Source organism: Vigna umbellata, chromosome 2 (genome assembly GCF_029865625.1).
Source record: "Vigna umbellata cultivar VRB3 chromosome 2, Vumbellata_1.0, whole genome shotgun sequence".
In the NCBI taxonomy this organism is placed as follows: domain Eukaryota; kingdom Viridiplantae; phylum Streptophyta; class Magnoliopsida; order Fabales; family Fabaceae; genus Vigna; species Vigna umbellata.
Window position 1 is genome coordinate 20053762 of NC_142166.1, and position 21835 is coordinate 20075596.

The 21835-nt window shown below is 38.2% G+C and overlaps 1 protein-coding gene across 5 annotated transcripts; it reads right to left on the reverse strand.

The window, feature by feature from the left end:
- Positions 1-7922: 7922 nt before the first annotated feature.
- On the reverse strand, positions 7923-20728 carry LOC124834211 (protein PSK SIMULATOR 1-like). Of its 5 annotated transcripts, none has more exons than XM_088106384.1 (13): positions 20577-20728; positions 20271-20474; positions 19670-19986; positions 19195-19287; positions 19001-19091; positions 18491-18548; positions 18106-18209; positions 17812-17881; positions 10715-10818; positions 9498-9614; positions 8520-8596; positions 8328-8372; positions 7923-8212 (listed from the first exon to the last, which is right to left on the reverse strand). In XM_088106384.1, the coding sequence occupies exons 2-13, from the start codon at positions 20472-20474 to the stop codon at positions 8092-8094; spliced, it is 1401 nt and encodes a 466-aa protein (XP_087962510.1). In that variant the 5' UTR covers positions 20577-20728; the 3' UTR covers positions 7923-8091. The 5 variants fall into 5 exon arrangements, with proteins under 5 accessions (XP_087962510.1, XP_087962511.1, XP_087962512.1 ...); XM_088106385.1 differs by having other exon boundaries at positions 20271-20477; positions 20577-20714; XM_088106386.1 differs by having other exon boundaries at positions 20271-20489; positions 20577-20694.
- Between the last annotated feature and the right edge of the window lie 1107 nt (positions 20729-21835).

Here is a 21835-nt window from a genome sequence, read left to right on the forward strand (position 1 = left end):
AAATACTCGAATGGGGAAGAAGAAGAGTGGCGTTGGTGGCACCGGTGAGGTTAGTGGCGCGAGGGTATTGAGTCCCGGCGGCCTAGAGCTGTTGAGAAGGAATCTGGTGGCCGTGGAGGTGACTGAGGAGGTAGACGAAGGTAGGCACGGGGAGCCTTATCGCGGCAGTGGTCGTGGAGGTTTTAGTAATGGTGAAGTTGATGATGATGGGTGTTGATGACGCGAAGGGATCGGAGATGAACGTGGAAGAAGACCCTCCCTGAAAATCGCTGTTTTCGAAAAGAGAAAGGCGGAGACAGTGGCGTCATGACTGGTGGTGGTTCTGGTGGCGCAAGGTGTCGCCGGCGAGGCCAAGGCTTATTCTGGTTGAGGTGACGGTGGCCGGATATGGCAGAGGTGGTGGTGAGTTCATGGTGCAGAGCTTGGGACCTTGGGTCAGAGAAGACGCAAGCTGGGGAATGGAGAATGAGGATGAACCTCCTGAACCCCTAGAAAATTCTAGGTTAGAAAGCATTGGACTGGGCCAAGCCCAGAAATGGGCGTACGTCTGGTGCATTGGGCCTCTTTTGGAGCGTTCGTTATTTGGCGTCCGTTCGCCATCTCCCCACAACGAACGCCCGTTATCCAAACAAACGAGCGCTCGTTAAAACTGAATCCTTTTTGACCGTTCGCTCAACCTTCTCCCTAACGAGTGTTCGTTCTCCAAGCGAATGAGTGCTCGTTAGCTAAACGAATGAGCGTTCGTTAGCCTTAAGCCTTTTTGACCGTTCGCTCAGCCTTCTATCTAACGAGCGTTCGTTCTCCAAACGAATGAGCGCTCGTTAGCTAAACGAATGAGCGTTCATTAGCCTTAAGCCTTGAATGACCGTTCGTCATGTCAATAACGAACGTTCGTCCTTAAGCTTCCATTTTTGAATGACCGTTCGTCATGTCAATAACGAACGTTCGTCCTTAAGCTTCCATTTATGAACGTCCATTCGTCGTTTCAAACAACGAGCGTTCGTCCTTAAGCTTCCATTTTTGAACGTCCGTTCGTCGTTTCAAACAACGAGCGTTCGTCCTTAAGCTTCCATATCTGAACGTCCGTTCGTCATGTCAATAACGAACGTTCGTCCTTAAGGTTCCATTTTTGAACGTCCGTTCGTCATGTCAATAACGAACGGTCGTCCTTAAGGTTCCATTTTTGAACGTCCGTTCGTCATGTCAATAACGAACGTTCGTCCTTAAGCTTCCATTTTTGAACGTCCGTTCGTCGTTTCAAACAACGAGCGTTCGTCCTTAAGCTTCCATTTCTGAACGTCCGTTCGTCATGTCAACAACGAACGTTCATCCTTAAGTTTCCATTTTGGAACGTCCGTTCGTCATTTCAATAACGAACGTTCGTCCTTAAGCTTCCATTTTTGAACGTCTGTTCGTCGTTTCAAACAACGAGCGTTCGTCCTTAAGCTTCAATATCTGAACGTCCGTTCGTCATGTCAATAACGAACGTTCGTCCTTAAGCTTCCATTTTTAATGACCGTTCGTCATGTCAATAACGAACGTTCGTCTTTAAGCTTACATTGTTGAACGTTCGTTCGTCATTTCAATAACGAGCGTTCGTCACAGCCTCAATTTCTCAACGTCCGTTCGTCATCTCTTCAACGACCGTTCGTTATCCAAGCTTTTCGGCTGACCGTTAGACATCATTTTATTTTTATTTTGGTACCCCCATTTTTATTATTATTTAATTATTCATTTGCTTTTTTTTTTTTATCTTATTTCATTTCATTTTTTATTTTATTACTTTATTTTATTTATTTCTTTTAAATATCCACTTATTTCAAAATATATATATGCACATATAAAATAGAAAATTACAAGAAAAGTTTTAAAGGTTTTAAGCACACGTGTGACCGCTCGCGTCGTCCTTGTGCTAAAAACCTCTTCTTCTTCCTTAAATAAATTTACAAAAATATGTTTTAAAGGTTTAAGCACACGTGTGACCGCTCGCGTCGTCCTTGTGCTAAAAACCTCTTCTTCTTCCTTAAATAAATTTACAAAAATATGTTTTAAAGGTTTAAGCACACGTGTGACCGCTCGCGTCGTCCTTGTGCTAAAAACCTTTTCTTCTTTTCTTAAATAAAATTTCAAAAATACGTTTTAAAGGTTTAAGCACACGTGTGACCGCTCGCGTCTTCCTTGTGCTAAAAACCTTTTTTCTTCTTCCTTAAAGAAATTTACATAAAAAATAGGTTTTGAAGGTTAAGTACACGTGTGACCGCTCGCGTCGTCCTTGTGCTAAAAACCTTTTTCTTCTTTTCTTAAATAAAATTTCAAAAATACGTTTAAAGGTTGAACACTCGTGTGATCGTTCGCATCGTCCTAGTGTTCAATACTTTTCTCTCTTATTTACGTAATATTAAACGAGGGTATGAGTGCTCGTGCGATCGTCCGCATCAGCCTAGCACTCAATACTCTCAAGTTTTTCTAAATAAGTAAATAATGGTATGTGTGCTCGTGCGATCGTTCGCATCAGCCTAGCACTCAATACCCTTAAGTTTTCCTAAATAAGTAGATAACGGTATGAGTGCTCGTGTGATCGTTCGCATCGGCCTAGTGCTTAATATCGTTATCTCTCTTTTCAAAAATAATTAAAAATATTTAAATATCATTTTAAAGGTATGAGTACTCGTGCGACCGTTCGCGTCGGCCTAGTACTCATTACTTTCTTTTTCTCGAAAATATTAAAAACATAAAAATCTCCAAAAATTAAAAACATCTGCTTTTTCAAACAAACAAACAGTCTTTTACCTAGAACTACGTAACCCTGATTTCTCATTTTGAATGAGAATACGTAGGAGCAAGGTCAATCCTTGTCGGGCCCAAAAAACTAAAAAAATATATTTTGTTTATTTATAATTTTATTTTAGGGGATAGTTAAACATTTTGAAAACCACATCATATTCGCGCATTTAGTTAAAGGTACTGCCTTAGGGCAGGCGTTGTAGGGTGCTAACACCTTCCCTACACGTAACCGACTCCCGAACCCAGAATATGGTTTTCGTGGACCGTGCTTTATCATTTTGAGGTTTTTCCATAGTTTTCCATAATAAACTATGGTGGCGACTCCAAATCTCTTTTTTTAAACCCGTTTCTTATTTGGATCGTCGTCCCGTCGCGATTCCGGTTGCGACAACATGGAACAAAAAACATACCTGGATCCTTGAATTTTTGCGATATTTCAATATGCTTCTTAATCAAGCTTGACACATTTCTTCCCAAATTCACAACCTCATTATCCCTAAAACGCCTTCTATTTATGCAAATTTCTTTCAAAAACTTGGCATATTTAGGGATTTGCTTAACAACATCTAGCAAGGGAATGTTGATCTCCACCTTTTTGAAAGTATTTAAGATCTGGTCTAATTCCTCCATTTTTTTGTTTTTCGATTTCAACCAATTTGGATATGGAGGAGGTGGAGAATAAGATGAAGAAGAATTTTTAGAAGAAGAGTTAGAGGATACTAACCTGGATTTATCAGTGGTAGTCTCAGGTGATGGTTCACTTGGTCCTCCATTGTCATCAATTTGTGCTCCTTCTTTCTCCTTATCTTCATCCTCTTGGGCTCCTTCAGGGCCTTCTACTTGCTTACCCGTTCTCAAAGTAATACCACTTACATTTTGTGGGTTGATCACTGTTTGTGCAGGTAGTTTATTTGACTCCTTAGCCTCTAATTTTTCCACCCTCTGAGTCAACTCTACAATTGATTTCTTGATTTCTGAATTTTGCTCAAGTATTGTTTTCATGAAATCTTGTAGTGACATTTCAGGTTGAGGTTGCTGCCTTTGTTGAGGTGGAACATAAGGTTGTTTATTCTGTTGATACCTATTAGAGGATGAGTCATGATAATTCTGGTATGGTCTATTTCCTCCAATCATGTTTGCAGCAAAAGCTTGAGATGGGTTTTCCATAGTGGTTTCCATCAAGCTAAGACATTCATCAGTATAATGGTCAGTTGAAATGCATATTCCACATTTCTTAGCAATTTGGGGAGTTGAGGTTTTAAACAAGCTTACAATATGATCGAGTTTGCTTTCTAGCTTATTTAATCTTTCACCTATCTTCTTCCCATATACTGCACCATTTTCAATTTCATGCACTCCCTTCAACAAAGTCACTGATTTTCTCTTGTGCCATATTGTTGATTGTCTACTGCCTTCCGTTCTATTAGATCTATACCATCTTCTGGTGACCTGTCTAAGAAAGATCCTCCGCTTGCAGCATCTGCCCATGACCTATCAGTAGGACTTAAGCCTTCATAAAAGCTTAGAATAAAATCTTCAATTTGGAGTTGAGGGCATGAAGAACATAGTTTCTTGAATCTTTCCCAATATTCACTAAGATTCTCTCTATCTCTTTGTCTTATATCTTGAATTTCTCTACGTATAGCTGATAATCTAGATGCAGGAAAATACTTCTCAAGAAAGAGTCTTTCAATAGTTTCCCAATTTGTAATACGTGTAGAAAAATAATACCACCAATCTTGAGCTGCTCCTTGAAGAGTAAAAGGAAAAGCTCTCATTTTAAGGCTCTCTATTGTGATCTTGGGAGATCTAAAGTTTTCACACAACATGTGAAATTGTCTCAAGTGCTTGTGTGGATTCTCCCTTGATAACCCATTGAACTTTGGTAAGGCATTTAACAGGTCAGGTCTCAACTCCCACTCCTCATTAGGGTATTCAATGTTACTTCGGATAACTGTATTCTGGGAGGTGACTAACTGTGTGATGGTTCTTTGTGCCATATTGTTTGGGTTAGGATAAGGTAAAGGATTATATGGTATGTTTATAACTGGAGATAATGAAGGTGGTATGGCCTCAGATGTAAGAAGTGTTCCCTCAGTAGAACACCCAAATTTCAAACTTCTTCGCAGCATACGCAAATTCCTTTCAACTTCCGGGTTAATTTGATAAAATTCTCCCAGGTTAGCTCTGGTCATGCACTAGGCAGTCTACTTGAAGTTGTTTCTCTGTTCTTAACTTCTCTTTTTCTTTAGTTCTTGCTTTAGAGAAAGATTTCAACTAAGAGATAAGAGAGACTTTGTTTGGGTCCACTCCCAGGAAAGAAAGGTGCGTCACAATGGACAACTTAAGTACCAAGTCTTTCCTAGCCAGAGTGTATTCAAACTAGCCTCAAGTATTTCTCAAGAGAAATTCTTAATTAAAACAAGAACAAAGATTTTTTTTCCTAAAACAATAATGACTAAAGACTACAAAATAACTCAAATTAAATTAAATGTATGTGCGTTAAAAAAAATAAAAAATAAAAATAAGAATCAAAATATTCAAAATACTAACCATACTTCCCAACAACGGTGCCAAATTTGATAAGAACTCGTTGAAGCTATCAAATTAATACTACTTTTCAAGGCAACTTCAGTATTGCCAAGTAGCATTCAAGAAAGTAGATAGGGTTAAAGTAACCCTGAGTCGTCTCCCAAAGAATACGGAATTGCCTTTTAATATTTGAATCTTATGAGTGCAATGCAATATTCAAGAATAAAAATGATGTTTGGAGAAGGTTTAAAGAACAAATAAGAAACTTCAAAACGATTATAATGAAATAGGCTAATTCCACTATTTTTCCAAGATAGATTCATCATCGGTTATTCACAGATAATTGTTCAATTGATTCTTATTTAAGTTTCAAATTAATTAAAGTACATTCTTAATTAATTTGAGGGCAATCATGCACTTAACCAAAGTAAATTCTCAATCAAATGCAAAACCTTTCTAGATTATTCACAATGAATTCAACCAAAGTACATTCTCAATCAAATCCTATTGTGTTTAATCATGTCTATTCTTAAATTGCCTAACCAAATTAAAAATTAATCAATCAAAGTAAATTCTCAATTGATTATAGTTGAAATTATTACTACCAATCAAAGTACATTCTCAATTGATAGTAAAAACCATTTAATCATATGAAAGTTCCTAAATTAAATCAAAGTAGATTCTTAATTAAAGTTAGAAACCCTAGAACTCATATAATCAATATGCATGTAGATTCAAACACATTATGATGCAAATATCTTTGCTTTTAATTTGTTAGAGAGATGAAAGACATAGAGAGAGAACAACTTAAATCAATAATCAAAATAAACAATTGCATTAACTCAATCTAACCTCAGAATCCATGATGGAATTACAGTAGAATAGCCCTAGATGCTTAGCTCTCCATGAATGAAGTTGGATACAAGATGAAATAAGAGAGAGAAAAGTGGTGAATAAATGAATGAAGTCAAGTGAAGTCCTTTTCTTCCTCCCGTAGGTCTCTTTATATAGGGCTTGATTGGGCTTGGACTCTGAATACTCAATTGACAGAATCTTTTCTTATATCTTACAAATAACTAAAAGATTTAGATAATTATAACATTATTTGGAAGATATTTTCTGTTGATATTCCCAAATTAAATTAATTCAACAACTGAATTTTATCTTTTAGCTTTTCTGAATTTCAAAAATTGCACAAATGCCCTGAAATTTCTTCTATCTGCACTTTAGCCCCTTCAGAATTCTCCAAACTTGCACTAGAAGCCCCTGTTGACCAGCTTTGACCAAAGAGGTCGCGTCCAATGAGGAACTGACACGTGTCAGCCCCTTTCCCACCCAAAATTAGGGTTCTGTAGATTGGGGGAAAGGAGCTTTCTCTTTGCCGCCATGCCTATTCTCTCTTCGCGTTAGGTTTCGCTCCTTCTCTGCAGGTTTGAATGCTTACGGAGGAGAAGATGTTATGGCTTGATCTTACGATTCCCATGGTGGCATAATTTTCTTCTGGTTTTTGTTGTAGTTTTCTCGATATGGGTTAGGGTTCTTGCAGGTTTCGAAATTGAAGGTGTAGCGTTGGTGAAGGAGATGATGGCCATGCGAGGAGGTGCGAGTCATGATTTGGTTGCGGCAATGGTGATCGTCGATGAGGATGATGGTGGCCGTGCAAGATGGTCGCGGTGTGGCAGCGGGAACTTGCGAGAAAGAAGAAGTTGGCCGGCGGTAAGGATAGTTGCGGCGGCTTGAAGGTTGACAGTGGTGTCGCGACGGTTTCACGACGGCATGGAGATGGAGGTTTCAGAGCGAAAGAAGTGGTAGTCACGGTGGAAGCGCGAGAAGCGGTTGTGGTCCGGCGAGAAAGGATGGTGGTGTTTCGCGAATGAGGGAGGAGCTCGCGGGTTTGACGGTGGCGGTGCATTCTGCGTCGCGGCGTGGTTGTTTGGATCTGTGGCGTGGTGGCGCAATGATGACCGGCGGCGGTTGTGGATGGTGCATCGGTGGATGACGGTAGTGACGCAGTTGCGACAAGGTGGTGGCAGAGTGGTGCGGCGGCGTAAAAGGGGATTAGGGTTTCTGGAGAAGGGTTAAATAAGATGATGTTATGACAGAGGGAGGTGATGTGGCAGCATGTGGTTGGATAGCACTTAGGGTTTTAGATTGCCACATGGCATGATCTGGTGGAGTCTAGTTTAGGAGGAATGTGTATAGGAAACTTATGGAGGTGTAGTAGAAAAGGCTTAGTGTTTGGGCTTGGTTGTTGGCTTGTTTTAGAAATAAGAGTGTATGTAGGGATTTTAGGAGGTGCAAGGATAAAATCTGTCTGTTTGGCCCATCTGTACATTATTTTCCAAATGAAACCTGATTTTGGGCCTTGAATTGCCATTTGAACCAAATAGAACTTATAATTTCAGCTGCACAAATAAACATAAGAATTTCCAAGAATAATTTATCCAATTAAAATTATTTTTTAAATCCCTTTTATTTCCAAACGCAATATATCAAATCATCACAAATCCTCTTTAAATCAATCATTCAAACACATGATTTTCATCAAAATTTTAATTTTAAAGCATAAATGTGAGCATAAATATACACTCATGACACACACTTCCTTAAAGAAAAGCACACTTCCTTAAAGAAAAGTAAGAGGAAGATATGGTGTTCACGTCCTGTTTCATCAGAAAAATTGACCATAAAAATGTGTAAATATAAGTTACAATTCCTAATATCAAAGATTTATTTGGACGGTTATTCAGCCACCAATAGCTACATAAGAAACGGTTATTTGGCCAAGCGATGAAACCATAAGAGAATTTCAAGAATATAATGTTCCACTTTGTCTTTATCTGCATGGTGGAATGTCTCAATCCACATTAAACCACTCTTTTTGTTTACCTCGTACCTTTAAAAAGGAGGGAAGAAGTATTTAAGTAAAAAAGAGAATTAATATAAAAAAAAAGAAGGAAAAATGTAAAGGATTTGTAACTCAAATATAGCAGTGGATACTTGCTGCTTACCTTGTGTTTGCCCACTGGCCAAGCCAACCAAATCTATGATGTGCTCTGAACCAATTTTAAAACAACCAAAAGAAACGGCCATACAGGATTAGAATTAACTTGTATGAGGTAAATAAATATACCGATGATTAAAGAAGGCTTGTCATATGGGTGGTAGTTAGGACCTAGTTTACAACAAGCCAGATATCTTACTTGGATGTGTTAGTGGCCATGCGGACCAACCAACGTAAGGTTTTCTTTATCTCCCTTCTTACATCAGCTACACTTAGCTGCAAGACTCAAACAACAACCATGAGGAAAGAGTAAAATAGAACAAGGGAAAAAATTAAGTACATTTTTTTGGTCGAAAATGGAAAGATGAAACTAGAAGAAAAGTTATTCTTCAAAAATTAAGCGTTTTCTGCAGTGTTTTAAATATTATCATGTTATGTCGTGAGTAACCAATCTAGGCAAGTATGAAGGCATGTCCTTTCGTGAAAGAATAATTGGTGTTTCGGGGAGATCCGAGTTATGCTGTATCGTCCAAAATCTAAATCTGATTTAGAAGTTTAAGTATTGTATCAAACCATTCGTCCAATGCTAAAGTTAGCTTAATGGTAAAGTTAGCTTAATGCTAAAGTTAGCTTAATGTTTGACAGTTAATAATCAATGTAATCATAGATGTACGTAACCTACTTTCTTACCTCAAACTTCTATTTATATAAGTTTAGGGATGGGCTTTTGATTAACGTTGGTTTAATCAGTCCAATAATGAAGGCAGCTTCACATTACTCGTCCCATTGCTATTAGCATGAAGCTCAAAAACTTGTCCACTCTAACACTAAAGGTACATTTGGAGGAATTTAATAGCATGCTATATCGCCTAATTTGGTCAAAGACTTGCTTATAACTTGGACCCAAGCCCATACTATAATCAAGGGCCTATCACTCGTAGCATGATAAGAAGATTCCAAGAAGACCTTGAAGATACATCCAAAGAGGTGAATAACTTATTCACTTGGAAGAAAGGAGTGAGTATGATGAGTGACTACTTGATGTTAATGACGAGGTTGATTGGCGTTATTGTTTAAACCTAAAACCTTTTTGTCTGTTCTAAACTTTTCTTTTATCTATTTTTTGTGGTTTTTTAACAAAGTGGTAATAGTAGAAACTATCAGCAGTTAATCATACCTCTTCTGCAACATGAAAGGATGGTAAATTAGAACGTAGAACTAATTTTATATTACGAGGCAAGCTTTGATATAGTGAATCCTTTGTATTTGCAGCAGGCATGGTTGATTTGGCTACCTGAGTGTCAATACAGGACACAGTAGAATGTTACTCAAATGTATTTGCTTAGAATGACACAAAATTGAACAACTTTGACTAGTATATATAACTACACCTAATTCAATCTAAGAAAATGCAGAGGGAATCATTAGTGAACAAATCATATCCCAATATCATATAACTAGGTTTGAATGTGAAATCTGATTAAAACATACAAAATCTCATGAATATATATTTCAATATCCTAAATTATTTTTATAGGAACCGTGGTTCGTTATGATCTGGATCAGGCTCAGGTGTTCTGTGACTAGAATGTGTCATGTATGAGAACATGATGCTGAGCAACTCAATCCGTTAAAAAGAAAATTGAAGGTATATATTGTTTGATGCCTTGACAAATTGGGAAGTTTCAACTACCGCCAAGCATGGTTGAAAACAAAAAATAAATAAAACGGAGAATTTTCCTGGCACCAGCTATGCTATGATATAGGTGTTGGATCTAATGCAGCATGGAAAAAAAAGGCACGACAACTACTTTTTCATTTTTAAAGTACCTGTAGAAGGGCACTGAGGCAAGTTGAAAATAAATTAACCACGAAAATACTAGATTTTCTTTTCTTATAGGCAGTGTGCATTCAAATATTTCAAATTACTAGATTTTCTTATTTACATTACATTACAAACGTGATTGACAAAAGACTTGAAAGGGGATCATCTAGTTTCAAGTACATCCGTTTTCACTTTATAAAAGGGGATCGACCATCTACTTTCAAGTCCAGGTCACAGGTGGTGTAACAAACTGATAGCAGTTTGTATCAGAAACTTGAAAGCACACTGAAATTTTCTACCAAATTATCACCGTTTGATAGGAATGACAGCAAAAACTTGTAGAAGTCAAATGCTTCGCTTTGCTGCTGATTCTTGGCTGAGTTTTCCTCTTAATATTAATGATTAAAATAAATAAGTTTACAGTCAAATCCAAATATTTAATTACACCAATATTAAAAGTAATTAGGAAGGACGTTACAGAGAAGTGGCACAATAGAAATTCAAGCTCACCTGGTTCAAGATAATAAAATAACAGAGATAGAATGTATTAAATATAAAGATTAACTCACAAGAGTATCAATTTGAAGCACTATATTTGCATAATGCAAAGCAAGGCCGGCAGGGCCCAATCTTTGGCAATTGTTCATGTGTCCAATTGATTGTTCGTGGTAATCTGCAGGTGCCCATGGATAAATATTACAGGTATGTGGAACATAGATTTCATTTAAAGATGGATTTCACCAGGAATTTGACTGGAATATAAACAAAACACCCACCCTATTCTCCCTTTGTAATTTAAAATAAGAATATGTTAGGTTTCCAATCAAGAAACCTAAAGAAAATCTCACTAACACACGACTGAACACTGAATAACCTCCACACGTATTATTAACAGCAAGAGAGTCAGATACAGGGCAGCTATGGGAGCCTAACCTCCCCCCACAGGAATAACGAATCCTGTACAAAGAATACAAGTAGTCTAAAGTGTCTTTCAGCAGATAACTATTTCCTATATATACAAGTCTAACCCGCGCCCTTTCTAACTGTTAAGACAGTTAGAGTAACTAACTCTACTAACTCTTCCTTCTCCTCTCATAGACTCTTAGTCTCCTATCATTAGCCCCTCCCTCTTCAACAATCTTGGCCCCAAGATTGAGCTCCGGATATTGGTCTTGGATGACCAATCTATCTTCCCATGTAGCGCCTTCTCTCGCACCTTCTTGCCATTCGACCAGGACTTGGTGTACTACATCTTCTCCTTGTTGTAGCTGCCTTTCTTCTATAATCCTGATTGGCCAAAAGGTTGGCCCTTCTGCCTGCAGTTCTACAAGTAATTCCTTCTCCGCCAATTTGTCACCCACCGCTTGTTTTAGTTGAGACACGTGAAATACTGGATGTATACGAGCTGAGTCTGGTAGTTTGAGTTTATAGGCCACTTTTCCCACCCTCTACAACACTTGATACGGTCCAAAATATCTGGCCGAAATCTTGGGGTGTATTCTATTCGACATGGAGGCCTGGCGATGAGGTCTAATTTTCAAGTAGACCATATCACATTCCTTAAAGCTGATCTCCTTTCTTTTCTTGTTGGCCTGGTGCGCCATTCTGTCTTGGGCCCTACTTAAATGGAATTTTAATTGTTTAAGTGCCTCATCAAGTCTTGTGCCTTCGCTTCCACAGCCGTTTCTCCGGGAATAAATCTGCTGAGTGATAGGGGGCCCTACCATACACCGTTTCAAACGGTGTGCAACGTGCTGATATCTGGTAACTGGTATTGTACCAGTATTCTGCCCAAGACAACATTTCATACCACCCCTTTGGTTGTTCCGAATAGAAACAACGCAGGTATCCCTCAACAATCCTATTCACCACCTCCGTCTGCCCATCCGTTTCGGGATGGTATGCAGTGCTCATTTTGAGTTGCGTTCCTTGCAACTTAAACAATTCCTTCCAAAAGATGCTTAAGAATATGGGGTCTCGATCACTCACAATCGACAGGGGGATCCCATGCAATCTTACTACCTTCCTTGCAAATATTTCTACTACTGTCTTGGCCGAGTAAGGGTGTTTTAATGCAATGAAATGGCCATATTTGCTCAATCTGTCTACGACCACAAGAATCGCGTCATGGCCGTGTGATTTTGGAAGTTTAACTATGAAATCCATGCTCACCTCTTCCCGTACCACCTGTGGAATAGGTAAGGGTTGTAGCAGCCCTTGAGGGGAAGCAGCCAAGTATTTATGCTACTGACACACCTCACACCTAGCAACGTAATCGGTAACCATCTTCTTCATACCCACCCAATATAATGACTGGGCGATTCTTCTATAAGTGCGGTAAATTCCAGAGTGACCTCCTGTTTTAGTTACGTGGAATTCAGCTAGCAGCTTAGGGATCCATGTTGAACTCGCAGATATCACCATTCGACCCTTGTAGTGCAGCCTATCATTCTCTAGTGTATAAGCCAGATGACTATCAGGGTTCTTCTTAATATCATCAATCAGCCTTTTCAATAATTCATCCAACTCCACTTCCTTCAAAACGTCATTAAAATCTGGGCAGAATGGCCTGGATAGCAAGTGCAACTCCCCTTCCTCCGTATTACCCTCTTCTCTCTGAGATAGAGCATCCGCCGCTCTGTTTGTGCTCCCCTTCTTGTAGACGATTTCAAAATCATACCCCATCAATTTAGCCAACCAATTCTGTTGGTTTTGGGTGACTATCCGCTGCTCTAGGAAGTATTTCAGACTTCGTTGATCCGTATGAACAATAAACCTTCTCCCGACTAAGTAGGGACGCCAATGCTGAATGGCCATGACTAAAGCCATCAATTCTTTTTCATAAATTGATTTGTTCAGTGACCCTTCAGATAATGCTTTGCTGTAGAAAGCAATGGGTCTGCCCTCCTGAGTTAACACCGCCCCTACGCCCCCACTGAGGCGTCACATTCTATGTGGAAAGCTTGCTGGAAATCGGGTAATGCCAAAACGGGAGCTGTGGTCAAAGCTGCTTTTAACTTGGCCATGGCGGTGCTTGTTGGTTTTGACCACGCAAACTGACCCTTCTTCAATAAATCGGTCAGTGGTTTTGCTATCCTTCCATATCCCGACACAAAACGCCTGCAATATCCTGTGAGGCCCAGGAACCCACGCAACTCCTTCAAACTCCTCGGTTCGCCCCACTCTAACACTGCTCTCGCCTTATCCCCATCCATTTTGACCCCCATAGCAGAAATTTGGTGGCCAAGATAGCGAATTCGTTGCTTCTCGAATTCACACTTCTTACGGTTTGCTACCCAACGTTGTTGTTCAAGTATTCTTAGCACCAACTCCAACTGCTCTAAGTGGTCTCTCCATGTGGGGCTGTACACCAGTATATCATAAAAAAAAACTAGCACGAATTTCCTTAGATAATTCTGGAACAGCTTATTCATCGCTCCTTGAAACGTGGCTGGCGCATTCATGAGTCTGAAGGGCATCACCAAGAATTCAAAATGACCCTGGTGAGTGCGAAAAGCAGTCTTGGGTACATCGTCTTCATTCATTCTGATCTGATGGTAACCGACTTTTAGATCAATTTTGGAGAAGTACTTTGCCCCCTTCAATTCGTCCAAAAGCTCTTCTATGACTGGAATGGGAAATTTATCAGGGACGGTGGCCCTGTTTACGACTCGGTAGTCTACACAGAAACGCCAACTACCGTCCTTCTTTTTCACCAATATTACGGGACTGGAAAATGGGTTCGAACTGGGTCGGATGAGCCCCGCCTTCGTCATGTCTGCAACTTGCTTCTCGATTTCGCTTTTCATAAAGTGAGGATACCTATAGGGACGGACATTTATAGGATCCACTCCCTCCTTAAGTGTAATTCGATGCTCCTTGTCACGTGATGGGGGTAACCCTTTTGTTTCTTGGAAAACGCCATAGTGCGCCTGCAACAGCACCTCCATCTCTGCTTTCTGCTCTCCCGTCAAATCACCTTGCCACCTGTCACCCCTTTCCTGCTCCACCACATTCAGACTCCACACTAATGCCCATGACTCAGCATCCACTATCTTGGATAAAGTTCTGGGCTCCACCAGCTGTCGCGCCAACGTGGGGTCACCCCTTATCTTAATCTTCCTGCCTTCCACGTTGTAGATCATGGTCATCTCCCCCCAGTTAACTCTTACTTCACCCAATCTTCCCAGCCATGCAACGCCCAAAATGACGTCCACTTCCCCTAGTTCGAAAACAAAGAACTCCTCCTCTACTGTGGCTTCTCCCAACTCCACTCTGATTTTCTCACAGCGGCCACGCGTCACCCTCTTGTGCCCGTCCCCTAAACTAACCGAATATGGCTGCGTATCAATCGTAGGCAGTTCTAACTCCTCTGCCAACTTCCGGCTAATGTAATTGTGGCTTGCGCCACTATCTATGAGCACCACTACTTCCCTTTCTCCAATTCTTCCTCTCAGCTTCAGGGTCTTGGGTGTTGTTAACCCTTCAGCGGAGCAGGCGGATAACTCCATGGGTTTCTCCTCTAGGCTACCCACTTCTTCGAATGCATCTTCCTCCTCATCCTCCGCTAACAGCAACACGCGTAGGCTCTTCTCAATACACCTATGGCCGGGTGCAAACGGTCCCCCGCAACGGAAGCACCGGCCTTCCTCCTTTCTTTTCAGAAATTCTGGATATGGTAGATTTCTCACCATCCGTCCTCTGTTTTCGTTCCCGAATGGTTGACCTACTCTCGCATTTGCATGCGTCGTCGCACCATCCCTTCTCACCGATCCTGTTGATGAGTGCAAATTTATGCCCACATTTATGCTTTAAAATTCAAATTTTTGATGGGATAATTGTGCTTAAATGGTTGATTTTAAGTGAATTTGTGATAATTGGAATTGTTGGGTTTTGAGAAATAAAGAGACGTAAAAAGTGAGTTTTAGTGCATAGATTATTCTTGGATGTTCTAATGTTTATTTGTGCAGCTGAGAATATAAGTTTTATTGGTCCAAATGGCAATTCAAGGCCCAAAATCAGATTTTATTTGGAAAATTCAAAAGGGGCTAAAGTGCAGAGAGAGGAAATTTCAGGATATTTGTGCAATTTTTGAAAGTCAGAAAATCTAAAAGATAAAATTCAGTTGTTGAATTTAATTTGGGAATATCAACAGAAAATATCTTCTAAATAATTTTATCATTATCTAAATCTTTTAGTTATTTGGAAGATATAGGATATAAGATAATTAAGTTAATATCTATCAAATATTCTTTAAAACTGATTTAATCTAATGAATATTTGAAAGATATAATATATCAACAGAAAATATCTTATCAACAAACTATTCAAAGTCCAAGCCCAATCAAGCCTATATAAAGAGACCCAAAGGAGGCAGAAAGAGGGACTTCACTTAATTCATTCATTCTCTGATACTCCTCTCATTTTTCTTTCATCTTGTATTCAACTCCATTCATGGAGAGCTAAGCATGTAGGGCTATTCTGCTGTAATTCCATTATGGATTCTGAGGTTAGATTGATGTAATACGATTGTTTATTTTGATTATTGATTTAAGTTGTTCTTTCTTTATGTCTTTCATCTCTCTATCTTGTTAAAAGTAAAGATTTTTGCATCATAATATGTTTGAATCTACATGCATATTGATTATATGAGTTCTAGGGTTTCTAGGTTTAATTGAGAATTTACTTTAATTTAATTTAGGAACTTTCATATGATTAAATGGTTTTTACTATCAATTGAGAATGTACTTTCGTTGATTAGTAATAATTTCAACTATAATCAATTGAGAATTTACTTTGATTGATTAGCTTTTAATTTGGTTAGGAGATTTAAGAATAGACATGATTAAACACAATAAAATTTGATTGAGAATGTACTTTGGTTGAATTTATTGTGAATAATCTAGAAAGGTTTTGCATTTGATTGAGAATTTACTTTGGTTAAATGCATGATCGCCCTCAAATTAATTAAGAATATACTTTAATTAAATTGAAACTTGAATAATAATCAATTGAACAATTATCTGTGAATAACCGATGATGAGTCTATCTTGGAAAAGCAGTGAAATTAGCCTATTTCATTATAATTTTTTTTAAGTTTCTTATTTATTCTTTAAACATTCTTAAACCATTACTTTTATTCATAAGCATTGCATAACATTCATAAGAGTCAGATATTCGAAAGCAATTTCGTGTTCGTTGGGAGACGACTCAGGGTTACGTTAACCCTATCTACTTTCTTAAATACTACTTGGCAATACTGAAGTTGCCTTGAAAAGTAGTATTAATTTGATAGCTTCAACGACAACCTATCACCTGTACTCTCCGCTCTCCCCGTTTGCGGCGTAGTGTTTCGACTAGGTTCCGATCGCAGCACACTCCCCGTTGATCGTGTTCCCAGTAGGTTAAATTTGAACCCATTCCCGTATCCTCCTTGTGCTTGCATGATAGCCCCCTCGACATCCCGAGCAATCCGCATCGCCTCCATCAACTCTGATGGGTTTTGAATTCGCACCTGGCCCTTCACATTGTCACGCAATCCCGCAAGGAAGTAACCCAGTACCTGCTCATTAGGTATGCCCCTCGTCTGACCCATCAACACCTCAAAATCACGAACGAACTCCTCCACCGTACCCGTCTGGTGTAAGGTCGCCAACCTCTCGAACACCGTTCCCCTAAAACCTCCTCCAAAACGGTTGATCATGGCTGCCTTCAGTCCCTCCCATGATCGATTTCTCGCTTTTTCCTTCCAAAAGGTGAACCAATATGCCGCACTCCCCTCCATACTGACGTACGCAATTTCAACTTTCTCATCGTCGCTCGACACCTTCTGTATATTGAAAAATCTCTCGGCTCTATTGAGCCAACTCAGGGGTTCCGCACCGTCAAAAGTGGGTAACTCCACCCTTTTCCTCCACGGTTTCTGTTCGTCACTCCCAACGCCGGTTCCTCCGCCTCCCATCTCTCTCCCCACTCTTTGTCGATTGTCATTTAAGGACGTATCATCGGAACTCCCTTCTGCCTGATCGGCTTGCTTACCCAAAATCTTCATGATTTGTTGTAAGTCCCGCCGTACCGCCGCCGATTCCGCCTTCATCCCTTCCATCGTTATCTCAATCGCTTCAAATCTCGCCTCCGTCGCACTCTCCATTTCTCACGTCATCTCCCCAAATTTGGATCCGGCAGGTTAGACCAAATTGTTAGGTTTCCAATCAAGAAACCTAAAGAAAATCTCACTAACACACGACTGAACACTGAATAACCTCCACACGTATTATTAACAGCAAGAGAGTCAGATACAGGGCAGCTATGGGAGCCTAACCTCCCCCCACAGGAATAACGAATCCTGTACAAAGAATACAAGTAGTCCAAAGTGTCTTTCAGCAGATAACTACTTCCTATATATACAAGTCTAACCCGCGCCCTTTCTAACTGTTAAGACAGTTAGAGTAACTAACTCTACTAACTCTTCCTTCTCCTCTCATAGACTCTTAGTCTCCTATCAGAATCACTACAAAATAAGGCTAACATAAATGAGATTTGTAGCAAATCTTGTGTTAAATAAGTCCTGACATGGATAAGAAAGAACTGCTATTTAATAATTAATATTAACTGGCACAGAACAGCATTACAGATCAAGGGAAGCAAACATAATCTAAGGGCATACCTGTATTGCCAAACACAGTGATTATCTCCAAATGCAAAAAAAGGACAATATCTACAAGCTTCTCCACAACCTGTAATACATCAGATTTGAATCATATTCAACTTTTACAGGTTCTCTATTTATAATATCCACAAGATGAACCCACATTTATAAATAAAAATAATTTCTATACAGTATATTTGATTATACGTGAATCGGAAACGATGAAAATCTAATTGAGGATAAAACAAACAAGGAGGACAACATTGAGCGACAAATTAAACATAATTTTGCAGAGAAGAAATCTGATGTTACCTCCTCCAAATTTCTAGACCAGAGTGATTTTTTCTTTAAGTGATTAATTTGCTTCTTTTTTCGGCTTTTAGTTTCCGCGCTCAAGACTGCAAGATCATCATCACCTATATGATAGAGACATACTGAAGGTCAAAAGTATATCTAAGGTACTACATAAATACTGCTCAATATACTGAAAGGTTCTACACATTCACCACCGACTAAAATGATGGCTCTATTTTCAACAACAACAATAACATTAATTCCAATTGTTCTTCACTTTAAATTAAGTCTTTAAGAGCTTCTGATTTAAGATTAAAAATTGTTACACACAAAGACAAGATGAATATTATTCTATGGCCCATTGGTAACATTGAAAAACTCCATCTTTGATTCTCCAACTCACACTTACGCTGAAAATGTTGTTGAAGTTTATCCCAAGCATCTAACTCATGGTACAATTTCTGCAGCCAGACAATTTTTTCCAATTTTAGAACTAAACCCACCTAAAGAAAGAATATGCATAGAGAACTTGGTTTCGGCAAAGGAAAGTAATAGAAAATCTAGAAGATCAAGTAACTGCAAAATGGTAGAAAATGAGCAGAGATAACAAAAGGTGCAGTAAATATGACACCTCAGGTAATTTATTAAACTACCAATTTATACAAGCAGTATATAACACATTTCCACGATTACTTGTAACAGTGTATTCCTTCTATAACACGTAATTTGTACAATCAAATTAAATGGGTAAAGATTAGATTAATCAAGAAGGTATCATAACCATCATATTGGTTTCACTTGTAGAATACATGTGTCATTGTGATACCATGGACCTCTTTCCTTTTCAAGTTTTCTTACACTATCAGCTTCAAAAGTTACTATTACCAGTTAGTGATACAAAGAATACACTCACAAATGTAAAATCAACCAAAGTCATCAATCGTTGCATTATTGATTCTGCCTCGTCTCTTGATAGTCTTTCGGTCTTTAATTGTCCGCTAGTTCTAAAATTTACAAAGAAAATACATCAAAGAATAAAGGAGGCTAAATATTTCTTTGATGATGAATGAAAGGCTAGACAAATTGAAGGAGAACAATTTGTATTACTTTTCTAAGTAACGATCTAAATTGTGCCACTGAGGATCCTTCGAACGATTTCCAAAACGAATCACCTCATTAGAAAAAACTTTCAACTCCTTCCTGACAACATAATCCAAAATGACATACAGTTCATATTTCTGTTTTACAGAGCCATGGGAATGCAAAACAATAAAGTAGTTAAGGTCTATTTGCATAAATATCTTCAGAAGCACATTGGAAGAGAAAATATGAAGAAAAGATTAAATAAATTTCTCCAAAACTAAAATGATGTTATGCATTGCTAATTTGTAAAAGTTCTCTCTCATGTTATTTTGTTAGCTTTTCCATAAGTTAATTTTATCTTTTTGAGAAGTTTATTCCATTTTTTTCCTCTTATTTTCTTCCCCAAGTAGTTATAGAGAAATTGATGCAAACCCAAAACTCTTGGTTTATAGATGGTACAGAAGTCATTCTTAGTAATTTAATTTAACCAATATTTTACCTCTTGTCTGCTGCAACAATCCTAAGAAGTTCATTCATATCTTCTGATATTAAATTTTGCACACCATCTGAAAGAAGCACCTTTTCTTTTAAATTCCTAACACTTTCTGCGGATAGAGATCCCAGAAGATTAAAACCTTTGACAATTGTGTTTGCAACCTCGAATGCCAAAATAGAAATTCCATTCCCCTTAATTGCAGCTCCAGAAGCAAACCCACTACCAGCATTTAAATTTGTGATGCTGCTCCCAATGGTATCCAAAACCTTTCCACATCCAATAGTGCCAGCTCTGCTCAAGAGTAAACTCATCTCTGAGACCTGAAAATCAGCACTAGTTTGGATAAACTTCCAAATAAACAGTCACAGGAGAGAAAAAGAAAATCAAAATAAAACAAACACACTCTAAAAGCTGAAGTGCACAACTTGTGGAAACATTTTAATTCACTGTCTTCAAAGTTTATCCAAACATGTCATGTCCAAGATAAGAGACAGTTTCAAAAATAATAATTGTTACTTACAAATATACCTTAAACCCAGTTATATTTAGCATAACAGACATCAATGAATGATTTGAAATCAAAATTAAAAACCAAGCAATCAACCTTTGAGATTGAGCTTGACTTATGGAGAAAGCAAACATCGGCAAAGCATGGGATTCCATCATAGAAATGTTGGTCGAAAACAGTAACACGTTCTTGCACTTGCGTATGTGGTTGCAGATTATTCCCTTCAATTATACCCTGTGTGTTTATGGAATCAGTGCCCCTATTGACAGGATGCCTCTTTGAATTTGAACCCCCTGCCATCTGCTACACCAAAGACTAAGAGAGTTCAACCTCAACAAAATGGAACATCACCTTCTAGATTATAGCACCTTCAACCATGAATTGCTTAGCTACAAATAATACCTTCTGCGCAATTTCTCATTAAAATGGAAATTGCTCGGTAACTGCGTTTCAAGATCACACAAACGCACTCACGTTTGTACCAAGAAGAAATTTTGCCTTGTTTTCTAGAAACAATTTATCAAGGATAGTAACTCTTTTAATATGACAACCTTAAAATTTGGTATTAAACTCTAATAGATTATTAGCTTTTAATAATTATTCACGTAAAACTATATTCCATTATACTAAAAAATTTATGAAAAAGCAGTCTCGGTCATTTCGGTTGAGGTTTTAGGCGAATATAATTTATTCATAATAAGATTATAGGGAATTGTAAATTTTTTATGTATAAATTGTAATGATTATTATACATAAAAATAGTAGAAGTGAAAAAATAAACAATCTTTCCCCCTTTTTATTCATGTGGTCTTTAATTTCTCGAAAATAATAGAAGTAACCAATAATCAATCTATCTAGCAATAAATTTCTTATTGCCACAAAGTTTTCTTGTAAAAATGAAAGTTTTTAAATTTGGGATTACGACTACCTATGTGACTAAGAACTATATAAGTGATTCAATCAAGATTGGTTAAATAGGCAATAGAAAACTCTATGAAAGGTTCAACTAAGATTGTCTAGATAGGTGACAGGAAACTGCATAAAAGGTTTAACCAAGATTGTCTAAGTACAGAGTAGAGAACTATGTAAAAGGTTCAATTAAGACCGCCTAGATAGGTGAAAAAGAACTTCGTTGATTGCTTACAAAATATCCTAAAAGAATGTAAAGTAGAAACCTTTTATTTTATTGATTAAGTGCCTTATTAAAACCTTTTAGACTAAAAACCTCCTTAGAAAAAAAAGACTATTAACGAAATAGTACATTTAGGATTATAATTAGTCACCCATTCGTCATACTAGGTCACTCATTCTAAACCTTCTGGGTTATAACTTAGAGTTGTATCTTTTGATCGTCATTTGCTTTGTAGTTGTTTCATAATTTGGGTCTTTTCTCATTTTTTGACTAGCATGTCCGAGTTACTACCAAGACAATTTTGATTGCGCTCTTCGTCATTCTTTTGTCACTGCAAAGATGGTTCTCCATTCTCTACAAGAATCATGGATCAATGTCATATACCAAGCTGGACGGTGTTTCTTTGGGACTGGGGAGTAAACCTATATGCCCATAATACTTCTAACACGTCTTGTGACTATCTTTCCTTGGTCGAGTCCAATCCTTTTTTTAATTCCACCAAGATGACTTTATTGGCGGTTTTGGGTTG

Excerpts from the sequence above, each read along its gene's own strand:
- LOC124834211 (XM_088106384.1), bottom strand. The coding sequence starts at position 20,474 with ATGGCAGGGGGTTCAAATTCAAAGAGGCATCCTGTCAATAGGGGCACT. Across the intron at positions 17,882-18,105 it reads GGTCTAGAAATTTGGAGGAG|GTTGTGGAGAAGCTTGTAGA; the intron begins GTAACATCAGAT and ends GATGTATTACAG. Across the intron at positions 10,819-17,811 it reads CACTGTGTTTGGCAATACAG|ATTACCACGAACAATCAATT; the intron begins GTATGCCCTTAG and ends GGGCACCTGCAG.